Below are 14,403 nucleotides of genomic sequence, written 5' to 3' on the forward strand. Positions count from 1 at the left end.
AACATGCCAATTACTTTCAGTCATTTTCATTAACATTCATTCAGCAAGCCTGGTCTACAAGGATATGGATGGAGCTTCTTACAGCAAATACTCTAAATTCTTTACAGGAGACAAATTGTTGGGCCACTGTTTTCCTGTTCTTACCTGAGCTTAGACGAGTTGATGCGAAACTGCCTTGTCTTTGCGCGTGCGCTCAGTCACACAAAAACACCAAACATGTTGTTAGCATTTGACCTCTCCTCTCCTCATGGACCCAAACGGGGGTGAAGTTAGAAGCGACCAAGCTCTTCCACATTTTCCCTATTTAAATATGGTTATGTGAGCGTTTGCACTATCCAAGTCTAGTCACACAAAATTAAACATGTACATTTTCTAAGCGGATAAAAAGGGGGGTACTATATTATAAGGTGCAACAATACCTTAGGAGCACTTCGATGTCCATGCAGTGAAGTTGATCCACTTAGAAAATGTTGTGTAACTACTAGACTTGGATCGTGCAAACGCTCACATAACCATAATTAAGTAGGGAAAACGTGGAAGAGCTTGGTCTAACTTCACCCCCGTTTGGGTCCATAGGAAACGCTAACAGAGGCTAAATGCTAACAACATCTTTGGTGTTTTTGCGTGACTGAGGGCACGCACAAAGACCACACAGGTACGCATCAACTCATCTAAGCTCAGGTAAGAACATATCTCGTGTGTGTTCAAAAACTGTGGCCTGTTCCTTTAACAGCAACATACAGAATCTCTGACATATCACAGAGTGTCCCATTTTAGCTAAAATGTTAACATTTAAAGTGTTTATATGTGTGTTTTATATGAATACATGACATTAATAGGGATATTGTTGTAGAGGTTTTCAAAGTCATCAACTGACAACTGACGACAGGCCTTTGTTGGACGACGCCTGAAGCGTCAGATCTAAACTTTGTCATCCAGCTGGTTTAAAACTGTCCTCATAACGGGGGAGTTAGCACAACCATAGCCCAACCTAGCTATTGTTTACCATTAGTCTGTTAAACAATTTGTCCTGAGCTGAAGTGACTCCCAGGAACATTTGGTCGTATTTGTGATTAAATATCCCAATTGATGTAATCCTGATTTAAATCAATAATCAAATTTGTACAGCCTTGGTATGTGTGGGAGCTGCTGCTTGCCCTGTGTTGTTTTTCATCTTGGCCATCTTGTGTCAGCAGCTTCTTAATAGTCTACTTTTAGATTCTTTAATGACTGTTTAGAAAACCCAGTCCCACCTGCTCCCCTTTTGACTTTCATCACTAGACTTTTGCTGCGTCTTACTCACTGCAAAACATCTTCAGTACATTCGGATATGCTACATGATTTTCTACAACATTCACAATTCATATCAATTTACCAAGATTCAATGTCTTTGTAAATATTAAGCAGGATTATTTCTTTATGTTTTTATGCAAATAGCTGTACTGTTTATGGAAAAAGGGTTTTATAATAGACACTAAAGGGAGGAGATTGCGGGGTGGGTGTGGGGTCAGATCTACAATTTCAGATGCTGCTCTGCCCATTGGTCTGGGAGAAAATGAACTTCCATAAAGAGAAAGATGGGGTTCCCTTTGCCTTTGGGGAATGCAATATATACCAAGATATCCTCCAAAAGAAAGGCCTTCCCACATCCCCATCTCGGTTTCCAACAGTAAAGGTAAGACCGGCTATTTGCTCACGCACCGCGATGAAATGTTAATTACGTGTATTTCTTCACCGTTAATGATTTGCGGCATCAGTGTGATTTCTGAAGTGAATTGGCAGCTATGCACGTGAAGCTCGTTGGGATGGGGGTGTGTTGGTGCTGTAAAGCTGTAAGTTGATAGTCCCGGGTTTACCGCAGTGTCATCACGGTGTGTTTGGAGTGATTTACTGTCACTGACCTGAAGGTTCATCGGAATTTGTATCAGGATGTCAAAAGTGCTCTGAATGGTAATAAGGTGATTGTGTCACTATTCGAAGAGGTTGAATCTATTATTTGTTTACAAAGCAAGGGCTGTGGAGTCTGTCACTATGAAGTTTGGCATTTCGCAATACTTTATGGGTTAAATCACTTTAAAGGATTTGATTTGGCTATTTCTGTTTTTAATTCTTCATTAAAGATTGCATTTTACGTGATTTTTCTGTGATTTAGCCTTACTAGTGAGATGGGTGACATCCCCATTAAGTGTTGCATGAGTGAAAATTAATATTACATTGTGTTTACCTTTCATGTTTTCTATTCCTTGTGTGAGACGTGATGAGAATATAAACAACGAGCAGCTTTTAATCACTATAAAAGTCACGTATCATTTAAACTTTGAAGGAAATGGACTGTGTTGTTTAGATTGTTCGAGCATCTCTATTTTTAAAGTCCGGATCCGCATCCGTGTCATGGCCAAGATGTTTGGGCTAACAGAGGCGCTATCAAGTGCTTGGGATAATCTCCGAGAAGACAGACCTTTCATTACAATGATTCCCCAGCGGGACAACTGGACCCCCTCTGCGTGTCCCGATATAGACAGGGCTTTTTCCTCAAGGCGGATTTGATAATACTTGACTTGGTATTGTGTTACGTTTAAGCACAGTTAATATTGGGAAAAGATAAGCAAGAGGTATTCTTGTCCAGCTCATTTTCAGAACGACACAACCCTTTGCACTCGGTATTAAGGAGGGATAGACACCCAAGAATACACACTGAATGATATAAACATTTAGCGATATTATGTTGAGGTCTGTCTAAACAGAGGAGGGGTTCAAGCTGAGTTTTTACATTCTGTGTCCAGCTTGACTGTTTTTGTTTCTACGACTAAAGGCTCAGAATTTCTCGATATGTTTTTTTTCTTTCAGTGTGACGTGTAAGAAACTGTCAAGATGTCAGAGTGAGTGAAACATGTTTTACCTTGACCTTTATATACACAGTGGCAATGTGTTTATGAGATGTATATTGTTGCATGAGTGAATAATACTGCTGAACTGTCACAATATTGTTTTATGATGACTTTTGTGAAAAATTCAACTCCAGAAAAAAGATGTCCTCGAGTCGGAAGCATCACTTAAAGGTTGGTCATTTTTAGGGCTTCTTGTATAGTTCAGTTTATGGACATACACTCATGCTGGTTACTTGAGTGACTTGTTTGGGCTTCCCCTGGCAGAGTTTGATGCTGTCCATTGCCAAAGGCCTGTTGGAGGAGGAGGAGAGAGAGCGGGAAGCTGAAAAGCTCCAGTACATGGAGGAAAGCTGCCCCCCTCTGTCTATGCCCCGCACTATGCAGGAGCTGCAAGTATGAACCCGAGTAACACACACTCACTATCCTGGCGATATTTCAAAACATATAAGACTGTGAGCAGGGAGCAGGTGGATCGAAAGGTACAAAGAGAGCTGATATTTAGAGAGCCTACCGTGGGTCATAACAAAAAAATCTGAATTATTTTGAAGTAGCATTTGCAACACTTCGCAGTACTCTTGCCAAGACTTCACCGACAGTGGCAAATTGATTGGCTCTTTGGAGACATTATTTATAATCTGGAAAAGTGCCGGGCAAGGACCTACTTCGCTTGCAAAGGGATCAGTAAAGAAGTAAATATTAATCTGAGTCCATGCAACCAAATGAAAAAACAGGTTGCACCGGTGCGACTAATGAAAAAGTGAGTCCCTGTAAGTGCATTACTGGACAGGCCATTACGGTAAAAGTCAAATTGAATGTGTGATGATTGGGCAGGTTTTACGATGTACTACGGCCCATTCACTTTGATGTCAACAGCTATGCATGAAGCACCAAGCCCATGGATGGCAAATAAACCTTTGTTAGCGCTGCATTGAAATTGGGCCAAGCTCGGATTTGGATCAAATGTGCTCAAGTCACTCAACACAAGCCTATCCATAAGAATTACACTTGGCCTCGCCTGCTCATATTGTGGACAGGACTTTAATGTTGGATAAATAGTTTTAATGTCCATTTTGATACTGCTTTAGTCGTGTGTATGCTGGATTTATTGCATGCTTAATGTCACATACCTCTGGCTGTGGATTGGCTCCAGTGGCCGGACAGACCGTGGCTGGTATTTGAGGGTCAGTGGGCACTGTGAGAGCAGATGCACGGGAAATGAATTAGCATTGCACGATTTCACGATATGGACTTGTACTGCAGAAAGTCTTTGAATAGTTAGACTTTGCGCTCAAGTCAAACAGACGAACGGATAAGCTCTCTTTTCAGGAAATGTGCAAAGAGATCCACCGCAAAATCGATGGGATTGATGAGGAGCGATACGACTTAGAGAATAAAGTCAACAAGTCCAACAAAGAGGTAAAAAACCATCACTTGGCCTTATTTGTGTTCCTTCCACAGCTGTAGTGTACTCATAAGTGTGCCATCTCTAGATCGACGACCTGAAGATCAAAGTTCAGGATGTTATGGGCAAATTTAAGAAGCCCGTTTTGAAGAAGGTGCGAATGTCCGCTGACGCCATGTTGAAAGCTCTGCTCGGCTCCAAACACACGGTCAACCTGGATCTCAGAGCGAACCTCAAACAGGTCAAGAAAGAGGTCAAAGATGAGGTGAGTTAACATAAGTGCTGATTTTCAAAGCTGAACCCATGGCCTCTGTATTTGAACCTCTCTGCACTTTCAGGATAAGGACCTGCGCGACGTTGGTGACTGGCGCAAAAACATTGAAGACAAGTCTGGCATGGACGGAAGGAAGAAGATGTTTGAGGCCGAGGCTTAAATGACAGTCTTACTTTACACAGCGTTATTCCTGCAGGCAATCGTCTTACTGTCTAGTTTACCACATATACTGTACGTGCACCACAGATACGGATGAGAAATGTGAAGTCAATGTAACATGCAAAACTGAACTCAATAAAGTGAATGCTTGGACTTTTATTGTGCCTTTTCCTTGGACTTCCTTGGACTTTTCCCCTGCTCAATATATAGCAGAGCAGCAACAAAAATACTCTTAGACAGCATCAGAACAATAACAGACTTCCTTATAGGGAATAATTCATAATGTATTCTCTTTTTGATGGAAAGGTTGAGGGAAAAATACCAAAAACTGATCAATTCATAATGAGCCAAAGTCTAACGTCTCTGTAACTTCAATGTAAAACTGAAAACCAGTGGAGCTTGTCCAGGTTTCGTGGCGAGGTCTGCTTTATTACGTGCAAAGCCCCAAATGGTGTCAAAGTGACGGAGCGGACTGGCAGGAGCGACCATCTTAAACACGTTCTTAAGGAAGATGCAGGTGGGGCCACAGCACGATATATGACGCTCAATGAACAAATCGCTGATTTCTTGAGTAAAAAATTTATTTCTGCAGGTTGTACGCAAGAGTTGTACAGCTGCAACCCCAGACAAGACCCTGACCCTGGTAAGTCACAAAAATGAATGCAAAAATAAAGCACTGGTACAATTACTACTACTTAATGTTGGTTGCAAAAGTAGCCAACAGCATGCCACTAGAGTAAATGCATTATAGTAAATGCTACTACTGCAACTGCTACTACCACTACAACTGGTGCAGATAAATTATAAAACTTCCGTCAAAACACACACAACAAAACATATTCAATCAAATACATCTTGTAATCTATGTCATAATCTGAAGCATTTTTCATTTTCTCTAAAAGGCCTTTTTTTCCAAGGGGCTAAATAATTGAAAAAGTGCGTGCTAGGTGTTTCTTTAGATGCCAAGAAACAGCCTTCTCCGTAATCTAAAAGTGTTGGGTCTGTTGTGTGAAGGTTTACTGTTTCAGCCCGTTGTTTGCATTTCAGGCATGTGGCCGTCTGTAATCCAGAGCGGCTGGCTGCTGCAATTCACGGTGAGCTCCTCATCTTTTTAAACTATGATTCATTTGCGGGTTTCATCACTTAAAATCATTAGGAAATATTGACCAAGTAACTGAGTATTAGAAAAAAAGTTTTCATTTGTTTGCGTCTTTATTTGCGTCGCCGATGAACACATTTTCATCACCAAAAGCTTGTCCAGAACAAAAAAACGATCAGACTGAACTGCATCTGTCGTCGTTCATAGTCTTGTTTTTAAATTTCTATCCTTCGACTTGGGGAGTGGTTTTGGATCCATTGTGCCCGATGGATGACAGGAGATAATGCGGATGACAATCTTAAGGGTTATTTATAATGAGGCGGGCCGAGGAAGGGGACAGATGACACTGGACTGTATTTCATGACCTTGCCAGCCCATTGGTTTGACCACTAATCCACTTCCATAAAGAGAAAGTCGAGGATTTAGAGGGCTATCGCAGATCGCAATATATACCTTCTTCCCCCCGGCGCGGCTTCGGGACGGGTCTGTGCCACTGGACTGTAACTCTTCTCGGACAAGGTGGGTCTGGACCTGCTTGACAAGAGTAGATAGGGGAAACAGTTATTTGGGCAATTTGGTTTTGGAATTAAATTGGAATGCTTTTTCTTGCATGTGACATTAATCTTTTAACTTTCTCTTACAGCTATTATGTACTTTTGTCATTTACATATCGCATATTACTTGGTTTTAAATTTGTCACAAGACTAATTCCACTCTGAACTTAATTCTAACACAATATTGACATAGGTGTCTTCCAATACGTCTTGATGACCTGCGGATTGTTTTATTTAGATACTTAGTGCGTCTGTTTGTCAAAGTTGATATGGATACAGAGTACCATCAATAACACTTAGGTGTTAACAATCAAAAATTTCAAGATTTTATTGTTTGTGTCTAATTGGAAGGGTCTTTTCACTCACAAACGTTGGTTTAATGATGGAAAATGTCCAGTTGACTCAAACTTCTGGCTTCCATTGTTCTGGGGCATTACTTTGTGAAGGCTACAGGGCAAGTTTGTCATCTCAGTTTAGAAACGTCCCGGGTGGCGCTGAGGTGATGTATGGTGTGGTGAAGTGGCCCGCTGAAAGGCGACACCACTACAAGGCATGAACCTGAAAAGCGATCGCTCAGTGTTTATCCTGCTGTCAGCGCCCCGCTGTTTCACAGGAAAGTCGGCTCTAATCTGCGGCCAAGCGCTGCCGTCCTCAGACTGTCTTCACTATAATCCCACGACTTCACGCGAAAAACACATTTAGACGCTTTTTTTGACAGCTGCTTGCTTTGAACATCAACTTGACTGACTTGTGGATGGGAGGATGATGAATATCACTTTTGGGAACAATTGTTAAACAACAACAAAAGACACGCACTAATACAGTTCAGAACATAATGCTTTCGTGAAGAATAGACACACTTGTTAGGCCCGAGCGGCCTGGCAGGGCTCGGGCCTATTGTAATTGTACGGCAGTGCGCGGAGCGCACTGAAGAAAGACGTGCGCGTAGCGCACGTCCCGAAAAGAGCGCGCAGCGCTCAAGAAACAGAGCGCGGAGCGCTCCCCATGCATTAGACAGTAATCGGGGGGACCCCGGCACCACGCCCTGTCCGGTGAAATAGGCGTGTGCCGCGAAAGCGGCACATTTGTAACTGCTCGTGTGAAAAAAGGTGAAAAATCCAGTGAAGGCGCAACATTGACAAGAAAGTAGTCGATGACGAGCGCAACGCGCTCGTCATCGACCATGGCCACTTCCCAATGCCCAAAACACTACTAGAGTGACTCAGGGCATCGAGGCCTATCCAATGATATAGGTGTTTGCCGCGAAAGCGGCATATTTGTAGTTGCTCGCATAAAAATCTGAAAAAAAAACGCATTAAGAAATATTGACAAAGAAGTGGTAAAATACGAGCGCAACGCGCTCGTATTTGACAATGAACCTTACGGGTGGGTTACTGGACGTGAGACCTTTCCGACGATATAAATATGGGCCGCCGCAGGCGGCGCTATATTGTTATTGTAAGAGTTTTTCTTTTTCTTATTATTATTATTATTATTATTTTTCCTCTCCCCCAGAAATCCACTTTCCCACCGACGAAAAGTCCTGAATTTTTGCCCAAAATTCAATTTGGTGAAAAGAAAAAACTTCACATCTCCAAATTTCAAAAATTCAAAAAAATGGCGCGTCAGCGCCCCCTGGAAAAACGGCGTTAACATTGCGGCCTATGGCCAGACCCCCCAAAATCCCGAAAACCCCGAAAATTTTTGTTCGTCGTAGACGAAAAAAATTCGGCACAGTGATTGGTCGCATGAAGCCAGAAAAAAAAAGATATTACGCGGTTGCTAGGCAACCATCTGTATGGCGGCCATATTGGCCAGAAGAGCGACCTGGCGCCGAAGGCGCCTTTTCGTGTCCTCGCATTTGAACGAACTCGTCCTAGGGCGTTGAACGCAGCGACTCCCCGGTCGCTCCAGATCATCTACACATGTGGGGCATTAAAAGTTATTAAAAACTTTCTAATAGGATTTCCGGTTTTGTCATGGTAACGCCATGAATTTGGCGTTCGTTTTTGGCGTTCGCCGTCGCCTTCGAAGAGTCATAACTCGCACATACTGTGGCCGATTTTAGTGAAACTTGAATCGTTGGTCGAGTCGTCGGCCCCGGATGTTTTGATATGGGAATTTTGAAAATGGGCGCAATAGCGCCCCCTGCAGAGCACCGAATAAAAATTAATGGAGAAAAAAAGTAAACTTTGTCGTAGACAAATAAAATTTGGCACAAACATCCGTCACGTGAGCCCGATCAAAAAGTAAATTATGGCCACGCCCATTTTCCCACCGTGTTGCCATGGCAACGACCCGAAATAAAGTTTGGCGGAGCCAAACCAAAATTGGTACACACTTTCGTCATGACCTTCTGAACAAAAAAGTACATTGCGCGGTTGCTAGGCAACCCACACAAAGTCGGCCATTTTGGGAAAAATCGCATAATCTGGCGCCAAAGGCGCATTTCTTGCCTTTGCTCTTTTATAAACTCGACCGAGGGTGGTAGCGTCATTTTAACCACGTACGGCGCGGCAGCGCCCCCCGGTTATTGCGGTGGCGTGCGACGGCGTGCGCCAACCGGCCAACGCTGCTCGCGAGGGCCTCTAAATGCCGCTTGCGGCTTTAATTGGTATTCATTTTGGTTACATACAATAGTCATATATTTGACACAGTAGCGTGGAACCTTTTAAACTTACTGATTTATTGGTTACTGGGATGGGAGGACAATAATTAAACAGCAAGTTTCACAATTTGGTCATTAAGTGCAAGGATAAGTGGCAGTATTTAACAGATTTGACTGGTATGACTTTTTGTGACAAGTTTGAGGAACTTTTTGTCTTGTGACAAACTCTTCATGAGATTGCTGTTGTGGTAGTAGTGTGTTTAAAAGTTAAAAGGCGAATTTCTGCCTGTGTACATTCATTTACAAAGTCAACTTATTTTTTATTTTGTAAAACAAATGGACTTTTTTTATTTTTTTATATACGCATACCAAAGCAAAAGAATACGTCAAGTATTTCATCGCCACTTCTCTCTATAGCCCAATAAGACTGACACTATTCCAGAAAATCCATTTGAAATGGTTATTCCCCACCTCCAAGTGTGAGGCCGACAAAGTGGACGTGCATCTGAGGTCAGGTTATTTCGGTGCTATGCTCTAATGTCTTAGCTGTCCAGGGGATGTTCCAGCGTGTTGGGTTACCTTACCCTCTCGCAGGAGACAATCGCTCATGACAAATACACGCTCACTTAAGACAGAATGTAGGAGCAATTTTAACCCCACAGATAAGGATCCCTTCTCCACAGCAACATGGTGTCAAGTCCTGAATGTTTTTTAAGCGTCTGAAAATACATTGTCATCCCTGGAGATACCCCCGGCCTTTTATTAGTTTACAGTTGACAGTTGCCATTTGTTCCCCGGGGCAGCTCTGAGTCCTGGGATGCCTGCAGTGGCTGTCTGTTCAGAGGCTGATGTCTTTTCTTTCCAAGACGAGCCCGCTGTCATTTTTTCTCGTATAATGAAGACGTGAGGAGCAGCTGTGGGGAACAGGAATAGATGGATAATCCACAGGTTCGTCACAGCTCCTAAACGCTACAAACAACTCCAGTTGTGTCTGCGGCCTTACCCCCACAAGTCCTCGAGGCCGCACACACAGATATTTTTACTACCAATCTGTCAATGATAAAAGGCTGGTATTCTTAGGGAGCCGAGACTGTTCCCAGTCTGTCCACTTGATACTTACAGATTTACTGACTGGAAATAAGTTTATAAACATTATCATGACTATCACAGTTTGTTTGTTGCTTCAGGAAAGATGGCGGAAAGAGTGCTTTAGTTTTTCCTTTTCTTATATAGAGTCTTTGTCCTCAAAAAACGAGCAAAAAAAGCACCACAGAACAATTATTTGAGACAAACTTTGATATTTTACTTTTGGATCTTTACTTTTTTATTGTTTGTGAACAAATGTAAATGACAGAGAGCTCAGTCAGCTTCAGTACCTCATCATAGGGTGAGGTCAGCGTGCTAAATTCAATATATTAAACATAAATTGCCATGGATAAGGTTAAACTAAAATACAGTGACTGGAGAATCACAGGCAAAAATACTCAGTCAGGTTTTTTTTTATGTTGAAAATGTTTTCGCTCTCCAAGAACCATTTCAAATACAATTTCACGTGGGGATTTATGAGTCTGTTTCCGCTATTGTTCTGTCAAACAAGATTATGTACTATAGGAAAGTATTGGATCAGTCAACAGCCACAGCCTTTGCCAGGAATAATCCTGTACTGGAAACAATACAAATTGTATCCCACCCTTATGTTTATGAACCCTAGAGACTTCTCTGGCTGTTCGGAGGATTATTCATGGTTACATACTCAGCTACAGCTGCCAGCGACATCAGCAAAGAAAAAGAAAAAAGCAATTTGCTTATTAAGGCCTTTTGTTTTACCCATATAAAAACAAGTGGCCAAATTCTCAATAATAAAATGGGCCATGAAGGGAGTGGGACCAGATCTGGACATCTGGGCATTTAGCTTAACCAATACTGCCTCAGCACTACTTTTCCTTTCCAGTAGCACAGTTATGTAACATTGTTATTTTGCTTCACAGTGTGTGCTTTTGAAACATGCAGATGCCTGCCGCGCTGGTCTTAAGTTGGCATTAAAGGATATTGATGCGAATATTCAAACAACGGCTTTGTTTCTGACACGTTTGCCCCAGATACATTTTGATCTGTAGCTGACTCGCTCTGATCGGTGAAGTTTCTGAGTCACCCTCTGTGCATTGGGAATAACTGGTCTGGGCCAAAAAAAAAAAAAACGGACTGTGGTTCCTGTCCGGATCACAATGCTGAACCCTCAGAGACACAGCTATGCTACTGGTGCCGCCAAAAATAGCTGTATGGTCCTGCCAAGCATTAACACCTACCGGCTTACAAAGATCAGTTCCATGAAATTTCCTAGAATTAGCCAGATGATCTGTTTATGCCTGACATGTGGGAAGAATCCCTTGAACAGCACACATTAGGAAAGTTGTCAGCCACATCTGACTCTGTTTTGATTAAGATAAAAGCGGACTTCATGACAGAGATCACGATTGGCCAATGAAGCAAAGGCAGAGAGAGACCTTTTATAAACTCACGAAAATATAGTTAGGAAGTGGGTGAGAGTGAGTGAGAGTTCCATTTAGGTCAGAACTGGGACTTGCACATGGCCCATTGGTACAGCATGGTGTAACTACCCCTATGTATGTCACATCCAGTGGCCATTTCCAGTAAGGAAGTATAATAAACATAGCAAAAAATATGTCAAATCAAGGACAATTTCAGTGAATGTCTCCACCGATCATTAAATTATTATTATCTTAAACTGGATACATTTTGTAGCAATTAATGGGGAATGGGGAATATTAACTCGCTCATTACCGCCACAATCGATCAGTGTTGTGGATAAATTTGTGCATGGGGCTTGAACATTGCATCTCAATGACAATATTTGAAAGCAAAAAGTTTAGGTGTACTGTGCAAACGTAGTGTAAGATTATTCTACTGCTATAAAGGACATATGACCATTTTTATTTATATATATAATTTTTCCTTCTGTTTTTTTAAACTATTACTTATTTTTGATGGAATAATTTCTGAGTTTTACACCAGCAAAAGTGGCAATTTTTAGAAGATGATTTTTTTTATGCTCAGTCAGAACAAGATAGTAAGAGAAAAAGTTCCCTAGAAAGAATTGCTCATGATAAATTGCTACCGCAAAGTTGCACTGAAAAACAGTTCAAAAATTCACCTTCTTCTTATGCCACATTACTCGTAAGTGAAATAACAACAATCACCAAAAATAAAGGGATCCACTTGGTTTAACCTGTCATTTGCACTTTGAGATAAGTTCTACAATAACTTGTTTCTGGTCAATTGTAAATGTGGCATTTTATTAAGTAAAGTCTTTGTCTAGAAGTTTTCAATGTCTGTAACTTTCCAAATTATAACTTAGTCATAACCACAATGTACATGGCACTAGAAGGAATGCTGTCAGAATAATGACTATATTTGTTGTATGGTCCACATATATTATATTTGTATTGCGTGGTGCAAAAGCTTGGACTAACTATTTGGCATTTTGTGTTTTAGATCTCACTAAATCGCCCCCAAGATGGCTGCTAATGAGTGAGTATTTCTTTAATTTATCTGCAAAGTCAGTATTAGGTCTACACACTATGATTATTTTCTGTGACCTTTGCCACGCAGTAGTTTAACACTAATTTATTTAGAATGGAATATGAATGGACTGTATTTATGTTTGCAGGAAAAGACTGTCCGCAAGGCGCAAACACACTCTCAAGGTAACATTAGACACACGACTCAGTAGAGTGCACTATTTGAGGCTTACTTCTTAATGGTGGTACATTTTCAGAGTTGCATGCTCGTCGTCGCCAACACTTTACTGGAAAATGAGGCATCAGTGAAGGCCGGGGAGAGAGAGACGTTCTTGAAGGATAAGATCCCCCCTCTGGAGCTGCCCTACTCCAAAGACGAGCTTCTAGTAAGAGAAGAGATGGATTAATACAACCATGAAAATGCTTAACTGACCACTGAATCTGGTGTATTTAAGGAGCTATGTGAAAAACTCCATGAGCAGATTGACATGAGTGAAGAGGAGAGATACTGTCTAGAATTCAAACTGAACATGGTTCTTGAGGAGGTGAGATTTTCAAGAATAAAAACCAAAACATTGACATTTTCAAGTGCTTAAGTGTTCCTTGTCTCTTTTCATGTAGGTCAGAGACCTCAATATTAAGATAGTAGATCTGAGGGGCAAGTTTAAGAGGCCCAGGCTGAAGAAGGTGCGTATGTCTGCTGACGCCATGCTCAAAGCTCTGCTGGGCTCCAAACACACAGTCAACATGGACCTGAGGGCCAACCTGAAGCAGGTCAAGAAGGAGGTCAAAGAGGAGGTGAGTGTGGGCCTTTTCCACAGAAGAACAACCAAACAGCATGAAAATGTGTTACTTTAAAGTTGCTGAAAAAGGTTAAAAGAAATATTAGAATGATTTCAAGTATAAATTTAAAAGCATAGACCAATGACTTGCTCTGTTGTTACAGGACAAGCAGCTGCGCGATGTTGGAGATTGGCGTAAGAACATCGAAGACAAGTCTGATAGAAAGAAGATGTTCGACAGCTAAATTTACTTTAGCTCTGATTTTGGACACAGGAATGACTTTCAGAACAGAATTCAGGTCACATGTTTTTCTACCTGAAAGGTTTTGTTCAACAAATGCTGCATCACACATGATTTGTGAAATTTGGAGCAATTCCAACATTCATGGTGCAATAACAGATTTTTATCTTATTTTATGATTGCATTATTGAGAAAGATGCACCGCAAATAATGAATGCCTGTAATGTTTTGAGTAGCTGCACTAAAGTGCTGATATAAGCGTGGTAAGAGTATGTGAAGGTATGCATACGGTGGAAATTTATGTTGGCATAATATCAACTTCAAATGAATGGCTTTTTGAACAAAACTGTTCAGTGAGATCTTGCTTTTGCCTGTACGTTCACTTTACTGTGGGATCTATGCTGTATATGTAAAAAGGTAAGTGTTTATTCTGAAAGGCTTTACCACAACCTGCGAGGGCTGCACTGTGTGTCCAAACCCCTGAAGTGTAGATGCTCTGTGACAGTGAATTAAAGGGCATCATTTGTGATGCATACGACTAATGGAGAATACTTACTCTGTCTGTGCAACACATTGGATGATTCTTTGTTCAAAAACGTGTTAAAGATGTGACCTTTCCCCTTAGAAAAGTAACTATGTTCCAAGTGTCTCCTCCTTGCTAATTTATGCTGAGATGTAATCTCTGTTGTCAAATTAAACATTCATTCTTTGTCTTTATTTTGTTAATTAATTCAACTTTTTTTTCAAGTGTTTGTTAACAAAGGTTTTAACTAACTTGGCTACATTTAAACAAAATAGCTAGTTACTACGCTGTTATGTACATGGGAAATTATGCTAGTTAGCGCTAGCTGAATAAA

The 14,403-nt window shown here is 41.3% G+C and overlaps 3 protein-coding genes across 3 annotated transcripts in view; all 3 read left to right on the forward strand.

The window, feature by feature from the left end:
• LOC306971420 (troponin I, fast skeletal muscle-like) overlaps positions 1 to 14,403 on the forward strand; it is a 164,658-nt gene that overhangs the window by 128,726 nt on the left and 21,529 nt on the right. The gene's annotated exons all lie outside the window — the stretch shown is intronic.
• Positions 2,846 to 4,813, forward strand: LOC306971249 (troponin I, fast skeletal muscle-like). The gene is made up of 6 exons (XM_079567467.1): positions 2,846 to 2,879; positions 3,023 to 3,059; positions 3,153 to 3,281; positions 4,215 to 4,304; positions 4,379 to 4,555; positions 4,629 to 4,813. The coding sequence occupies exons 1-6, from the start codon at positions 2,872 to 2,874 to the stop codon at positions 4,722 to 4,724; spliced, it is 537 nt and encodes a 178-aa protein (XP_079423593.1). The 5' UTR covers positions 2,846 to 2,871; the 3' UTR covers positions 4,725 to 4,813.
• LOC306971250 (troponin I, fast skeletal muscle-like) lies at positions 6,316 to 13,723 on the forward strand. Its single transcript, XM_079567468.1, has 7 exons — positions 6,316 to 6,341; positions 12,498 to 12,533; positions 12,673 to 12,709; positions 12,781 to 12,909; positions 12,979 to 13,068; positions 13,145 to 13,321; positions 13,470 to 13,723. The coding sequence occupies exons 2-7, from the start codon at positions 12,520 to 12,522 to the stop codon at positions 13,548 to 13,550; spliced, it is 528 nt and encodes a 175-aa protein (XP_079423594.1). The 5' UTR covers positions 6,316 to 6,341; positions 12,498 to 12,519; the 3' UTR covers positions 13,551 to 13,723.

Source organism: Gobius niger (assembly GCF_951799975.1).
Source record: "Gobius niger genome assembly, chromosome: 12".
Classification (NCBI taxonomy): domain Eukaryota; kingdom Metazoa; phylum Chordata; class Actinopteri; order Gobiiformes; family Gobiidae; genus Gobius; species Gobius niger.

What these genes read in the sequence shown, in the direction of transcription:
- LOC306971249 (XM_079567467.1), top strand. An exon ending in GCACTATGCAGGAGCTGCAA is followed by an intron (nt 3,282 to 4,214) that starts GTATGAACCCGA and finishes CTCTCTTTTCAG; the next exon opens with GAAATGTGCAAAGAGATCCA. An exon ending in TCAACAAGTCCAACAAAGAG is followed by an intron (nt 4,305 to 4,378) that starts GTAAAAAACCAT and finishes TGCCATCTCTAG; the next exon opens with ATCGACGACCTGAAGATCAA.
- LOC306971250 (XM_079567468.1), top strand. An exon ending in TGAACATGGTTCTTGAGGAG is followed by an intron (nt 13,069 to 13,144) that starts GTGAGATTTTCA and finishes CTTTTCATGTAG; the next exon opens with GTCAGAGACCTCAATATTAA. An exon ending in AGAAGGAGGTCAAAGAGGAG is followed by an intron (nt 13,322 to 13,469) that starts GTGAGTGTGGGC and finishes CTGTTGTTACAG; the next exon opens with GACAAGCAGCTGCGCGATGT.